This window comes from Chaetodon auriga, chromosome 16 (assembly GCF_051107435.1).
Source record: "Chaetodon auriga isolate fChaAug3 chromosome 16, fChaAug3.hap1, whole genome shotgun sequence".
In the NCBI taxonomy this organism is placed as follows: Eukaryota; Metazoa; Chordata; class Actinopteri; order Chaetodontiformes; family Chaetodontidae; genus Chaetodon; species Chaetodon auriga.
In genome coordinates, this window is record NC_135089.1 from 22,070,569 (window position 1) to 22,085,873 (window position 15,305).

General features: G+C 40.1%; 1 protein-coding gene across 2 annotated transcripts in view; it reads left to right on the forward strand.

Moving 5' to 3' along the window:
- Positions 1 to 3,444: 3,444 nt before the first annotated feature.
- LOC143334054 (syntaxin-binding protein 4) overlaps positions 3,445 to 15,305 on the forward strand; it is a 74,929-nt gene continuing 63,068 nt past the window's right edge. The window contains exon 1 of one of the 2 annotated variants that reach the window (XM_076752563.1): positions 3,445 to 3,595. In XM_076752563.1, the coding sequence (XP_076608678.1) occupies positions 3,531 to 3,595 (65 nt within the window). In that variant the 5' untranslated portion in view covers positions 3,445 to 3,530. Of the gene's footprint in view, positions 3,596 to 4,764; positions 4,875 to 15,305 lie in introns of those variants that run through there. The other variant, XM_076752566.1, reaches the window with a different exon arrangement.

A 15,305-nucleotide genomic window follows, 5' to 3' on the forward strand; every position in this document is an offset into this window, starting at 1 on the left:
ATTGCACTGTGATTTTTTTCTTTTTGTGATGGGAATTGTGCTACAACTAAGGGGAAATGCGAAACTAAACTTGCTTTAATGCTAGCTTTGCCTCTAGTTTGATGGCTCAGGCAGCTAGAGAGGCATTCAAAGTCCCAAAATCATATTGCATTTTAACTCAAACTGAAACTTTTTGGATGACTGAGGATAAACGAGGCGCTAGATCCAACAGCTGCAATACAAGTGACAAGGCATAACCAAGAGCTGGACAAGAATGGAATAGAAAATGTGATGAAAGAGTCAACAATACAGCAAACGCAGCCGTTTGCGCCTTGGAGGATTTTGAGCTAGGCGTCAGTACAGATGGTGACCAAGAGGACACAGACCCTGTGGATTCCTACTGACGCCTCTTTTTTTAACTACTTGATGGCATTGTGCAGCATATGACACAGAGATCTGAAGACATGAAGGCATGTATTTTTCATGCCCTGGATAATGCATTGTTTGAGACTTACTCCCAATCTGCAGGATTCCCTGGCCATGAGCTCTCTCAACTGGTTGAGACTTAACCACTTTTTGATGAACAAAGAGTGAGAAACAAACTACAAGTCATCTATGTGGAGGCCCGTTTTCACAAGCCACCAACTGAGCTGGAGGAGATACCCTTAAAGATGGACTAACCACTGCCTTATCTGAGGTTTGCAAGCTGCTAAGGCTGATGCTCAACATACCTCTGACAAGCACATCTGCAGAGAGGTCTTTTTCCTGTCAGAAAATTATTATTACCTGAGAAGCACCAGCGGACAGGAGAGACTTGGTCACTTGGCAAAGATATCAATGGAATCCTCTGTAACACTAAACTAACTAAAGTCAATCCAAAGGCACTGGGCGTTTTGCCACAATGTCTTTGCTTTACAATTAGAGGTGAGTAAAAAAAAAAGAAAAAGATTTATTCTGAGACATACACAGTGACACATGGGCCACTCTGTCTCTGTCTTCCTCTTGTTTCAGTACCATGGACAGCAAGAGACTATATATAACACATTGTGTTCTGTAGTGCACAAAAGCCTTATAAATGCTGTTGCTGCTGTACCCCTGGGATATAAGCTCAAATCAGAAGTGTTTGTGAAAGCAAGTAACTACGATATCTCCATGTGATCATATGGAGATTTTAGCTTTGCCTTGCACCACCACTGTTTCTAAAACTGTTGACAGGACACCTCAAATTACAATTTTGTGTCATGATTTTTTATTTTATGAATGTCAAATATCTAGAGAGCCTAGATCGACACAATCTCGGCTCTGTAGAAACTAGCCTGTCTCACGATGGTCCAAACCCTGCTCATGTTCCCTATTAGTGGGTGAACAATCCAACGCTTTGTGAACTCTGCTTCACAATGATAGGAGGAGTCGACATTGAAGGATCATGATGCCAAAGTCTAACTCTAAAATCTGCTGAGTAGGCGGAACCAGGGTAAGACACACTGCACTCATGCAGTGGACCACAGAACACATAAACCTCTGTGAGCAATGCCTTTCTGTTGACTGTAACCTCTGTACTCAAAACCATGACTGGATTAGCCTGTTTGGACACACGGGGGCATCATTAAATATCAGTAAGATAGTGTGTAAGAAGGGTGCAACAGCTTTCATTAATGCTAAAAATAAAACTCATCTATTTCATTACCACTGTCTTAACCGATTTAAATGTGGAATTTCGTATGACTTGATTTATGACTTGCTTGATTCTCACCACAGTAACTTGGGACCTGCTTGTGACTTGCACATGTGTGATTACTCCTGCCTCTGCACAGGGGCATCCCTAAGTTCTGCTGCTCCTTGTGTACTGTGTATGTACTGTGACAAGTACTTGTCAAGTACACTACACACATTAGACACACGTGTCGGTCCGATTTATTGTGTAATATGTTAGGCCAGTATATATGTTGTACTGCTGACACTGTGTGTTGTGTGAGTTTTTTCGACAAATCTCACCAACAGGTCATGTGGCCATTAAAGTGAAGTCGAGTAAGAAACTAAACAGGAGGCTACTTCTAGCTGAGTGCTACTGTATCAAGTTTGTGGTAATTTGATTAAAACAGTGTTAATAGGATTTTAGGAATATGCACCATGTAAGCGTAACATCCAGCAAAAAATGTGAAAATAGATTTTGACACAGGGCTGTCTAAAGATTAAGGTAGCCCACCACTCCAAAATGTGTTTTACTTATTGTTACTTCACTGTGTGTTTGAGTTTCCCAGTGCAGATTGATGTATGTGCTGAGTTGGACACTGTTTCACATTTTTCTGCTGAAGGGGCAAAAGTTTTGTGATATTACTAGTTTGGAAGCCTGTTTTGGTCTAAAATCTAACTCAGAAATGTAATTTAAAAAGACACATCTTGTTTCCAGTAGTTACTTAATTTACTTAATTTTATTTCGTCAAAATAATCCACGCAGTATCAATACTGCTTTCCAGAGATTCCAGGACACATTGAAACAAACAATAAAACAAAACAACTAAAAACATGTAAAATGCTTGGTAAAGTCTGCTGATCAAGGTTCTGGTTTCTGAATTTCATTTTACCAGTTGATGAGTTTGCTACATTGTTGACCCGTCCAGTTGATTCCACACTGTGGCACAGAAATACTGGAAGCTGCTCTTGAATTTTATTTTTGACTGCAGAGTTGTCAGGAGAAACTATGTACAGAAAGGTCTGTGAAGATTCTCATTCATCCAGGCCATGGTACTTCTAATGATAATAATGGAAATATGCACAGAAATTTTGTTAACTTTTCAGATGAGCAATATTTGCTTATTCATATTTTAAGATATTTTAACAAGGAAATTAATTTTTTTAAAGAAAAAAAACCAAAACATTATACATAAATTACTATTCCAAGTAGACTATGTTATATGTTATCATGAGTAACGCCTTTTTAAATTGAATTTAAATTAAAAAAAAAAAAAAAAAAAGCTTTTAGTCTATCTTATTTTCTACAGTATCACAAACCAAGTGACAACTGACTTCATAAAATCTGAGTCAGTGGCGTCATTAAATAAGGTGGCCGTCGTGAATTCTTCCTATCAGGTAGACTACTTTTCCAGTGCATAGTTTATTGACTGTTTTTCTTTATCGGACCTTGAATGTAGCAGCACTGATCCATAGGGGTCAAGTAACAGCACACAGACAGGGGCTTCGTCTGCTGCACGGACAGTAGCGTCTGTCAGGACTGCGGTGCGGCATTGAAATTTTGTCAAACAGATGGCTTAAGGTCAGTCAGCAGGAAAGAGCCCACGTGTCGGTCAGATTAGAATTGGGCCGACAGAGCCTCCCGTTACCGGCGAGCAGTGTCCGTCTCATTGATCTGCAGGGGAATGAATGCTGACACATCCACGCAGTCAGCGAAGGCACCAGACTCAGCCTCACAGCGCGAGGCCAGCAGAAGAGCGGGCAGAGTTATGTGTTTGTGGGACGACGGCACTTTGTTTCTACTGTGACACCTGACAGCAGCAGCGTGGGGCTGAACACCTGGACCACATTTGGATAATATGTCTCTGCTGAAGCAGCGGGGGAGAGAACTTGAGCGTTTCGACGGACTGTCGCTCATTTACTGGTACGTGAACAGAGACCAAGTTCGTATCAACACCGGCGCGCGCGTCCGCTCTGGAGAGGGAATGAATTAGACAACGCCATTTGTTGTTGTTTTTGTTTCCTTAAACTTTACTGAAAACGCCCCAAATCAATACCCCCGCCCCCTGATAAATTCGGCACATAGAATGAAAAAGACGCGGGTATTTTCATTAAACCTGGCTCCTAACACCTGCCTCAGAGCGGCGAGCACGTGGAATCATCACTCTTTTGCTTGGCTTTCATTTAAAATTAAGTTTCCTTCTATCAGACAGTGTGTGTCGTATTCACCAGATGACCTCTATGATTGATGATATACAGCAACATCAGCCTCACGCTGTGTCGCCTGTAGTCTAACTTTTCTTTTTTTGAAAATGGTCATATTTTTAGATGCAATTCATTTACATCAGATAAAGAATGTGCACACTTTGTGCATGTGCGCGACTGTGTAGTCTGTGTGTGTGTGTGTGTGTGTCGGGTGACATAAGGTTTATAGTTGAGGTGATTTTGCCTTTTTTATTTCAGCCACTGGGCACATGGAGTTAGTGTTATGATGTTACCTCTGTGCTAATGTTGGCAAAACCTTTACTGCTACAGTGATTGTAGCACCTTTTCCCCATTTCAGTAAATACTCAGGGAATAATAGGACAATTAAAGTTAAATTCAATTCAGTCATACTGACCTTGACAAAATTAAGCAACATAATGCTCTGACACTGGCTGGTTTATTATTGTTATTCATTTGCTGATATGCCATATAGGATTACATGACACAATATTTATAGCCCACCAGGACATACAGTCAGTAACGCTACAGCTAGACCAGTCACTTCTCTCCCAGAAACACAATGGTTTCCAATTAAATAAAGATGAAATGTGAGTGATCCCATGGGAAAGTAGGGCAGTTTGGGAGGGCGAATTCATTTTGTTCTTGTTTCCTGTCCTGAGGGGAGGAGTCAGTCAGCTAAATGTAGGTGCTGAGTGGACTGTTGGTGCTGGCTCAGCAGGGAGCGCTTAAAGGCAAGCTGAAGGGAGGTGTTCTAATACAGCTGGGTGCCCCCCTCTCTGGATGACAGCTGTCTGTTCCTCTCCCACAAGCAGAACCACCCTTAAAGTTTCCCTCATGATTCTCTCCTCCCAGAAGTTACCCGAGCTCTGGGACTACTTTCTGATTTACGTCTCAGGAGCCCTAGAGTTTAATCCTGACAGCCAAGACGTAGACCTGGGACTGTTTCCACTCAGGATGAACCCCACCATTAAGACCAGGTAGGTGTGACACAGGCAGAGCCGGTGGTGTGGAGGGATGCTTGATAATCTGCTAAGAAAGTCAGGTCAGTGAGGTCAGTTTGTCTGGGTTGCTTGAAGTAAATTTAAATGGAGACTAATACAGAACAGGAGAATGAGAATGTGGAATGAACATTTGACTTGTAGATCAAATTCTAAATTTGAGAGAATGCACTGAATCAGCTTTGTTAAGTTTGTACCACTCACTAGATGTAAGTGTTTGTTTTTTGTAGCTTGTATTCTAGTGGTAAATAAAAAGATTGATAAATAATCATAATAATAATCACAATCTTTATACTCTTTACACAAATTGTGTACTGTGCGTCACTTTGATGATACTTCAAATGATGTGAATGAATGTCTGAAATGCCTGCCTTAAAGGATTGTGTAAATGTTGCCAAAGGGTGTGTAAGGAAGGAAGTGACAGGCTGGGAAATTATTCATGGTAATTTTGTTTAATTTCAGATTTTTTATCGATCTTTAGTTTTATTCTTATAGATTTATACATCATGCACGGTTGTGACGCTATTCCATTGACAAAATCTGTGCACAGGCAGGCAGACAGTCACCTGGCAAAGTACTCAAAACCGCTTCTTTGGTAGTTCCTGCTGCAATGGGTGTCTGTAGGATCACATTTTGCCATCATGAGACACACATACACGCACACACAAGACGGAAACAATAGCCAGCCACGCTGTTGCGGCTGGCAAAAATACAATACCTGCCTGTAGTTGCGTATCTGTCATAAGAGTCATAGTAGAATAGTTCTTGAGTTGTGTGGCTGCAGTAATGCTTTGTGTCTGTTAAAAGAACTGAAGAGTTGGAGCTTTTTTAAATGATCATTGCAGCAAGGGTTCTGTATGTGTGGTCTGTGATCCACCAGGTGATCCACCTGCAAAGTGAAAAATCTTTTTTGGGATCGAAGCCATAGAGAATGTGTAGCAGTGATCACTGTGGTGTGTGTGTGTGTGTGTGCTCAGATGTTTGTGGTCTTATTTTAGGACGGTATTCATTCAAAAACTCACTGAATACACTTTCACACCTCTTGTTTGGTCCGCTGTTGCCTTTTAGTTCTTGTCTATTTCTATACTTCTTATTACAAATGAACTAAGAGGAGTGACCATGAAGTCTTATGGGCTGACAGATAACTCATTCATTGGACAGTTTTGGTGATGTCGTCCTACATCATCAGCGCTACATACAGGCCATGCTGCACTTTACTGAACCTGGTGTGTGTTTATCTTCTCTGGTGTCACAAAGACTTCATGGAGAAATGGAGGATGACAGGCATTATTAGAGACTGGAACTGGACCTCATCTGTCATTACGATGAAGAGGTAGAAACAGTCCTCTCCACTGTAATATCATGTTGTTGTAACTCTGTAACTCTCTTTTCAAAATCTGCACTGACACACACGTGTTACCATGGTTAACAAATGATCTTGCATAGTTGTATAGATCACTGATTTAGGGATTGCTTAGGAGCTCGCATTTGGGAAAGCTGATGATCAGCAGATTTGTTCAATCATAGCTTTGCTTTTGAATTCATGCTAAATCATATACTATCATGCAGTCTTGTGGTTGGTCCGCTTTGCAAAGTTGACTTTGAACGAAATTCACTCAGCTTGATTGAATTGTCTGAAAGTACCGTAAGTATCAAAGTGGTTTAAAGGACTGTATATACAGTAAGTACTAAATGTTATTATGGTATAAGAAGAAAATCATTTATTATATTGATGGTTATCTGAAATATTAGAAAACAAATATCAGAGTCTGCCCATGATGTCACTGGGCAACTTTCTGGTACTATGTTGAACTCTTTATCAATATAATGGCAGAAAGGCTGCAGTTCATACTATGGACAGTCAGCAGGTTAATATCATTCCTGGTAGTGTCGATGTTTTCATTTCATTCCAGTTGTCCTCATTTATGGTTCTTAAGTTTAATTCCAAAACATTTGAACAGAGATGCATGGAGTATGAATCACACACTGCTGCTGCCAACTCAGATCAAACAGGATGTTAAGGCAGTGAGACAGATGGTGCTCTGCTGAATGCAAGCACTGGTCTTTTCTTTTTCTGTCTCTGTCTCTTCCACTTCAATTTCGTATTTTGCTTTTGGCTTGAGATGCAGGGGTTAGACAGAACCATCAGACCAGTATTGGCCTTTTGTTCAAGTTGAAATATCAGGCTGTCAGTCTCACTAACCTCTGATATGATGGAAGGAGGTTTCTGCTGTGACTACAGCATGTTTGTATTATTTTTTGATCAGGTGACTGATTTAATGTCATATGTGTGCTGTGTACTTTTACTCAGCAGTTTGTAACCTGAAATTTAGCTCAATGTGTCTCCGATTGAAAAGGGTTTTCTGGAACGGACCCAGAGGCAGAGGCTGGGCAAGTTGAGGCTGGCTTTATTGTTAACTGGCAGGGAGACAGATAGTGGGGATGGAGAATTGTAGAATAGCAGGTGTGTGAGGATGGACTGAATAGTCCTGCACTGGCAGGGGAGGACTGACAGGGAGCAGATGGTTTTTGGCTGGTGACTGGCTAAAGCTGGGCATGTGGGAAAGGAAGAGGTGGTGGATAAGAAGGTAGAACTGTGGCAGGAATTTGGAGACAACATTTAGAAGCAGGTCACAAGCTGGCTATTAGAAACTGAGCAGAAAAGGCAGGAAAACCCTGCTGGACAACTCACAGTGATGATTCACTGAATGACCTGACATGGAATTCCATAGGGGGTGTATTCAGGCCAAAGTCCAGGTGCAGTATGAAGCAGAGGGCCTAAACAGTGTAATGTTCAATACATCTCAGATATAACTCTGTGATGATGTCTTTTAATGGACCCTGTTGTCTCACCGTTTGCTTAATATCTGCCTAATCATCATTTACTATAGTGAGCTACAAAGTTGCTGTTGCTCAGAAAGTAGAGCAGGTAGTCCAATACTGTAGGGTTCATGGTTCTCTGTTGAAGGCTATTTACTTTCGCTTATGGTTTCATGTACAGAAACAAATGAAAACTAATGGCTACATGCAGGCAGTGACACTTTTACACGTCAAAAACTCTATAACATTCTTTGCAGATGTCAGCAGTAATGTAATGAACTGAACTGATGGACTGAATAAAATAAGAAGTAAAAGGACTAAAACATACAGACATACAAGTAGAATAAAAAGTGAGGGATGACTCAAAAGGCTTTATACTATCAAAACTACTAGTATTTCATTCCTCCTAATTTTTTTCTGAAACACTGTTTTTGGCAGTTACTCATTGGAAAATGAAAAATATATTATTAACAATAAAATAGACAAGACGTAGTAGGAAAGGTTAAAAGCATTACCACTTTGAACTGAGTGAAGGGTATTCAGTGAGGTCTTTTCTACTGAATGAGTTTCCCACCCACATAAAAAAATATCATTTGTGTGATTTCATTAGAGAGGATTCATATTCTTCATTAAATATTTTGGAATGAAAATATTCTACCTTACACACAGATCTAGAACAGTGACAGTCTCTCTCTAAAGCGTTGGTCTAAACTTCACAGATAGCACATTGTTTGTTTGGCTTGGTGTCCTTGACTTGATTTTTATTGTGAAAGTGACCACAGGCTGTGACAGCAGTGGCAGGTGTGACTGGATGAAATCTGACAGGTTATTTAGTCGACTCCTGTCCTGTGGAATTCAGGCCTCTGGTGGCAGCAAACATCACTTTATTTCTGCTGTGACAGAGGAAAACAACATGCTCTCATTAAGTCACCTGGCCTTAGCATCTTTCACCTCCTCATGTGGGACACATTTGCATGATGTACATATGTCCTTTGTTCCTTTCCTGTTAATTCATGGTCAGTGAATTGCATAATACAGTCTGACAGTCCAGTTGAGAACAAAATGTCCTATTTTATTTACCTTACTTTTATTCACTGTACTTATCACTGCCGCTTTTAATTCCTGTCTCTGAAAGTGAACAGATAAATTCTCGAGAGGCTGCTGAAAGGCATTCTGAGACACATAGGAAATCACAGAAGCAGTAGATAAGACAGGTCAGTTACAACTCTTACTCAAGGTTGAGTGAGAGATGAGGGATCGACTGACAGAAACTCTCCATGGTTAAACAACAGCAGTGTTAATGGGAAGAAGAGAATCTGTCGAGCAGCTGAAAGAAAACAGAAGAAAACTTGGCTCCCAGTTCACTGTAATACATTCAAAGAGGCCATGTCTGTCTATGACAAAGCTACACGTCTGACAAGAAAGGATTACTTTTCCAAGATTATTACAGAGAATTCTGGGAACTGGGAAAAATTATTCTCTAGTATTGACCAGCTGCTCAGCACCACCCCCACCCATCCACAGCTCTCTACATCAAACTGTGAGGAACTTGTCCACCTCCTGTGTTGACCCTGTACTTGCAGCATTTCTAATATGAGTGTTTAACAGTGTTTCAAGTCATTGTGCTAACAGGCAGTCACAAGTGCCTTCAAATAGCTGTTGTAAAACCTTTACCAAAGAAACCCAGCCTAGATGGTAATGCACTCACCAACTACAGGCTGATATCCAAGGGTTAGGTTATTTACTCCTTTCTTCATGAAAATAATATCCTGGAGGATATGATGCACCCCCTGGATTTAATCTATCCCAGATTTAAGCTCCAAGTTCAACATGAACAAGACCTTTTTCTGAGAGACCAGGGGTTGTATTCACAGAACAACCTAAGGCTAAAAGTAGCTCCTACACCTTCCTGTCCTCGCAGTTACGCTTCTACCAATTCAGAGCCTCCTATCCTCAGTCAGACTGGATTAGGATCATTGACAAACTGTTATCTTCAAGTCTGTCCAGGTTCTCAGTGGGGTACAAGTCTGGGCTTTGGCCGGGCCACTTTGGGACATTAAAGCCACTTGGCTGGGTACTTTGGGTATTCATGCTGAAAGGTGAGTCTTTGTCCTGGTTTTAAGTAGTGTGCTTGCAAGTGCTTTATTTCTTTAGGGATGTCTCTGTATTTAGCTTCATTCATTGTTTGTTCAAGCCTGATAATCCTCCTTGTTGTGGTGGCATGATCCAAGTGATCAGCAGTGTCTGGTTTTCTAAGTATGCTTTGCAATCAGGCCAAAAAGCGGCTGTGGCGCAGGAGGTAGAGCGGGTTGTCCACTAATCACAGGGTAGGTGGTTCCATCCCAAGGTCCTCCTGTCTATGTGTTGAAGTGTCCTTGAAAGACATTGCACCCCAAGACCTGCACCTTACATCAGACTGTGAGAATGGTTGACTGGGAGGAAACTTGTAAAGCGGTTATGATAAAAGCACTATATGAAAGCAGCTGGTTTGATAAACCTTTTCCCGGTTCTCTCATTTGAATGCTCCATGAAGGTCTACTGGTTCTCCCATCTCTGTAGAGAAACTCTGTTTCTGTTTGAATGATCGCACCACTTAATTGAAAATAATATGAAGTTTATGTTAATGGAAGAAGCTGATCATTTATTGTATTTATTCTAACAATGGTTCACTTTGTATGATGTGTAAGGTTCGTCAGACAAGCCACTGTGGTCTTGATCATCATCTTCATTCACTCAGCTTCATACTGTGTTCATGTTAGCAGATTTGTGGTTGGGGATGAGAGTTACTGTGTTTTGGTTTTAAGGTAGGGTGACTTACATAAAACAATATATATAGCAGCATCCAACTCATCTACACTTGTCTTAATCCTGCCTACAAAGCTCTGATTGATTGATTTGGGGAAATTCAGCTGTCAATGAGCACAGCAACAGACTTAAATGACATCTTACGGATTTCTCCAGAACTTTGAATATTCTCACTCACCCTCACAGGTGTTAGGAAGCACTGTTGAAATTGTCAAAATAAAAAAAGTATACAGGGTACAGAAAAGGAAAGAGATAATAAAATAATAATAAATAATCGAGTATTTACTTTGCCTCCTGTCGTCTGAGGTCGTGATCACTTCATGGATTCTAAACATGTTTTGTTTCTACAATACAAAACCTTGACAGCGACTTTTCTGGAAGCGGGGCTGTAATTTGAATATTGATCTTAAGAAAATCTGAAATACTCTGTGAGTTGAAATGCCTTCCATGTAAATAAAGCAGCGTGGCAGTTTAGAAAGAAACTCTCAAATTATACTCTCCACGATGACAGAGCCAGATCCATGTAATGGAAACTTTGTCATCTGGCCTTTCTTGCGAGGATTCCTGCAGACATATGTGGGTGGCCCTAAATTTATGGAAATGCTTACATGGACTGCATGTGAGTGGACATCGCTGAATTCGCTGACTACTTTTTGGCATTTTACTGTATCCCTCTAAACTCCTTCTGGAGTTGTCTCTTACATTTTGCAGACTCTTAATAGACACTGTGAGAATGAGCTACATTCTTCGTTGTCAGGTAAAATCAATGTGCAGTAATGGGATACCAATTCACCCCATTCCCTCTGGTGATGATCGATTTGCTGGGAATGACTTCTTGGGTTTGATTTTCTCTCCACAGAAGATGTGGATCCCGAAGCAGACTGCTGACTTGATTTGCCTCCAGGGAAGTTTGATTGTTGCTGAATTTTTCTTCTTCCCCTCAACCTATCGGTGTTTGCTTACCAAGCTGAGTGGTCTGTTGTGTCTATATAGGAGTGTCAAAGGTGTCAGACACCTGTCCTGTTCTCTTTCTTCTTTTCAAATGAGAGAATGTAAGTGGGCTGCTGCTATGGGCCCTAACAGTTGTAATTAGCTGAGATGAGCTCCATGCCTTTCCTTCAATTGAAGGCTAATTAAGTAATTAAGAAAGCTCTCACTCATGGATTTCAATGTCCATTTTTCCCTGTTTCAGCTTAGAATTGAGTCAGTTTGTATTTAGTTTTATGTATCCTCTTTTCAAAAGCTTTGAAGCTGACAGTATTGGAATGATACAGTGCTTGCAGGGTAAAATATTTTAGAATTTTACCCTTTAAGTGTCACTTTTCTTTAAGAAAAAATCCTATCCAGATTAGTTTAGAAGCAGATGTTGCTTATATGATTTTTTCACAGTGAGTTCTTGTTGATGTTGATGTTCTTTGGGAAAATAAGATGTGCAGATGAGATGATGTCACCCAGAGATAATTTTTACAGATGTGTTCACAAAGTGGTGAACCTCGCTCCATCGTTGCCTGTGAACGACTGAGCATTTCCAGGATGCTCCTTTCATACCCAATCATGATACTATCACCTTCTACCGATGAACCAGTTTACCTGTGGAATGTTCCAAACAGGTGTTTTTGGAGCATTCCACAACTTTCCCAGTCTTTAGTTGAAATGTGTTGCATTGCATTACCACCTTTTACTTTGGTGACAGCTTCGGCATTTCTGGCATTGTGTCAATCAGCTTCATCACCTGTAATGGTTTTCAATTTTCAGATGTTGCTCATCAAAAGGTAATTAATGAAATTCCTTGCCTTCTTAATGTGTTTGATAACAGTCGTGTTGTGCAGCGGTTACAGAGAGTATTATGGCAAAAGTCACCTAAGTAAGGAAAGAGACAGTTTATCAGTACTTTAAGACATGAAAGTCAGACAGTCCAAGAAACACAAGGTATGGACATTAGAACGGAGAAGACGAACAGATGGTATCTGCATGTATGTTTCCCACTTTGAAACATTGAGGAGGAGGTGTGTTGGTGATGGTGGTGATGGGGTACTTTGCTAATGACACTCTTGGCGATTTATTCATAATTCAAGGCACGTTTAACCGGTATGGCTACCACAGCCATACCACAACAGGGACATGTCATCTCATCTGGTTTGTGTGTAACGGGACCATCATTTGTTCTTCAACAATGACCAAAAACACACCTCCAGGCTATGCAAGACCTAATTGACCAAAGGACAGTGATGGAGTGCTGTACCATCAACCAATGTTGACCCAACTGAGACGGTTTGGAAGACCATTCCAGTTGCTTCGTTTACCCTTTTTTCCCATGTGTTCTTTCATTGTTCTGATGTCTTCAACAGTAATCTACAATGTTGTACATTGTCAAAATATAGAAAAAGTAGCTTGGACTGGCAACATACGAAACATACTTCTGATGAAAGAACATTCAGAATCAGTGTTGCACGTTGTGTTTCCATTCTCTTTTATTTCTTCTTCTTCATCTTATGGATTTATGGTTAATCTGGATTAGGCTGCACTTCGGCGTATGTCTATTTCCAAAAGTGTCATCTGGTTACAGGGTTGAATTTGCATATTGTTGTATGCACTGAAATGCATTTCAATGGGGATGAGTTCACTCACTGACAGTGGTAGACAAAGTATTCTGCTCCTTTTCTTAAATAGAATATCACACTGAAAATACTCCACTACAAGTAAAAGTCCTGCATTCAAAACCTCACTTAGGTAAATGTATATATTGTGAGCAAAATGTGAAGTTTTTCTATAATATTTGATGTTTCTGAATGAATGCTTTTGCTGCATTCATGCGCATGTTGCATTTTGCCACTGTTGATGTTTAAGGCTGAGCTAATTTAATCTAATTTCTGCACTGATGGGTAGTTTAATCTACATCAATGCATCATATTCCATAAGATCTTCATGTATTTGTAATGTCCTGTGGGAACCACCTATCTCTAAAAAGTCAACTTTCATGATCGTAGAAAAACGTACCTCAAATTTGTACTTAATTATTGTACTTGAGTAAATGTACTTAGTTACATTCCACCACAGCTCATTGATGACATGCTGAAGTGCATATGAATGTTGATGCGCTTAATGCATTTGAACTACAGTGCGACCACTAAAACTAGAAGAAAAAAGTGAACAAACTACGTAGTTGTAGACTATGAGTCTGTGAACTGAACTACTGTGAATACAGTACTGGCATATCATGAGGTTTTTTGTTGACATGATGTATTTACAGATCCAGCAGTTACAAAGAAACATTACAGTTCATTTGGAGTCCATTGCTGTGAGCCCAGTGTTCACACTTTGTTTCGCTCCATTTTGGTCTCCACCAGCTGCCTGCTGTGGCTGAAGAAAACACTATGAGAGCAGTGAAAGTGGATCAGTGTGGATGATATCTAGCAGTGTGAAAGGACTTGATGGACGACTTATACACCATCTGATTCTGGTTACATTGCCTTGTGCAAACATACATATGTGTTTAGTATGTCTGTCTGTATCTGTTGCCATTAAATCTCAATTTCCTTGTTTATCACATTGCTCCTACTTTACCTCTGATCCGCTTACATGGCAGTAAAAAAAAAATGTGCAGGTACTCACAGGAAATTAAATGGAGCAAGCACAATCTCTAATGCATGTTGTCTCTTCTCAACCTGCATCTGTCTAGCTTGTTTATACATTTTCATCATCAAAATAGTTATTCCTCTAAACATCTGTTTGGAGGAAAATGTCTTGTTTTAATTCAAAATAACAAGATAACATAGGTAATAATCATTTTTGTAGGAGAAAAGCAGAAATAAGTTGGTCCTCAGTCAGTGCTAGAAAGGTCAAGAGTACATGATATTTAAAATGGTTAATGTGAATACAATGATTTTGTCCTTCCTGACTGTACTTTAGAGGTTTCTACTTCAAAAGCCAACATGTACCCAACTTAAAACAAAATAAATCCACTTAGAAAATGAAGAGAGGCAGGGAAAACACTGCAAAAATAATCCCAGACGAACCTCTCGTTATCAGCTGTACAGGCACGCAGCAATGGAGCTTTTTTATCCTTGAAATATGCAAACGCAAAAAGAGACTTGGTAATACTTTTAATTAGTATTTCAGAGCACGGAGAAGCCTTTGATACTCTTTTCTTGTTTTTCCACGCTTCCCTACTGAAGGCCGAAGAGGCCACTGGTTTGATTATGTTTGTTTCTCAAGATCGCAGAATAATTATTTCATGATGCTGATGATTTTGTTGCCTAAACTTAACTGAAATCATGATCTTTCAATAACCTTCACCAAAATAAAAAGTGAAAGTGGTAGAAAGAAAAGAGCTTCAGTAAGAGAGCACAACTGTTAATGCACTAATTAGTAAAGGCACCCATATGAATGAAACGTGCTTGACACTAGACTTGATTTTGTGTATTACTTTATGTTGCTTTATATAGAGAGCCAGCGTTGGCTCCACAGGAGGCAGTGCCCTCACCCCACCCCACTGTTTGCTCCATCATCAGTGTAAGTTTAGCAATGACTTGGTGAATGGAAATCTATTGGAAAACTTCTAGAACATACAGGATACAGTGAGATTATTTGGATATCTTGTCAGTTTGCTGTGACCTTGTCACGTGTCACCTGATGTGTGTTTTTGAGTAAAACTTTTGTTTTTAGTTAGATTATTTGGAAAGAGATGAGGATGCACAATTTTAGATTTTTTTTTTTTTTTTTTAATTGGCTGTGGGGAGCATACCACCGAATGCTTTGACTTTCATTGTGTATGACTACTTTATC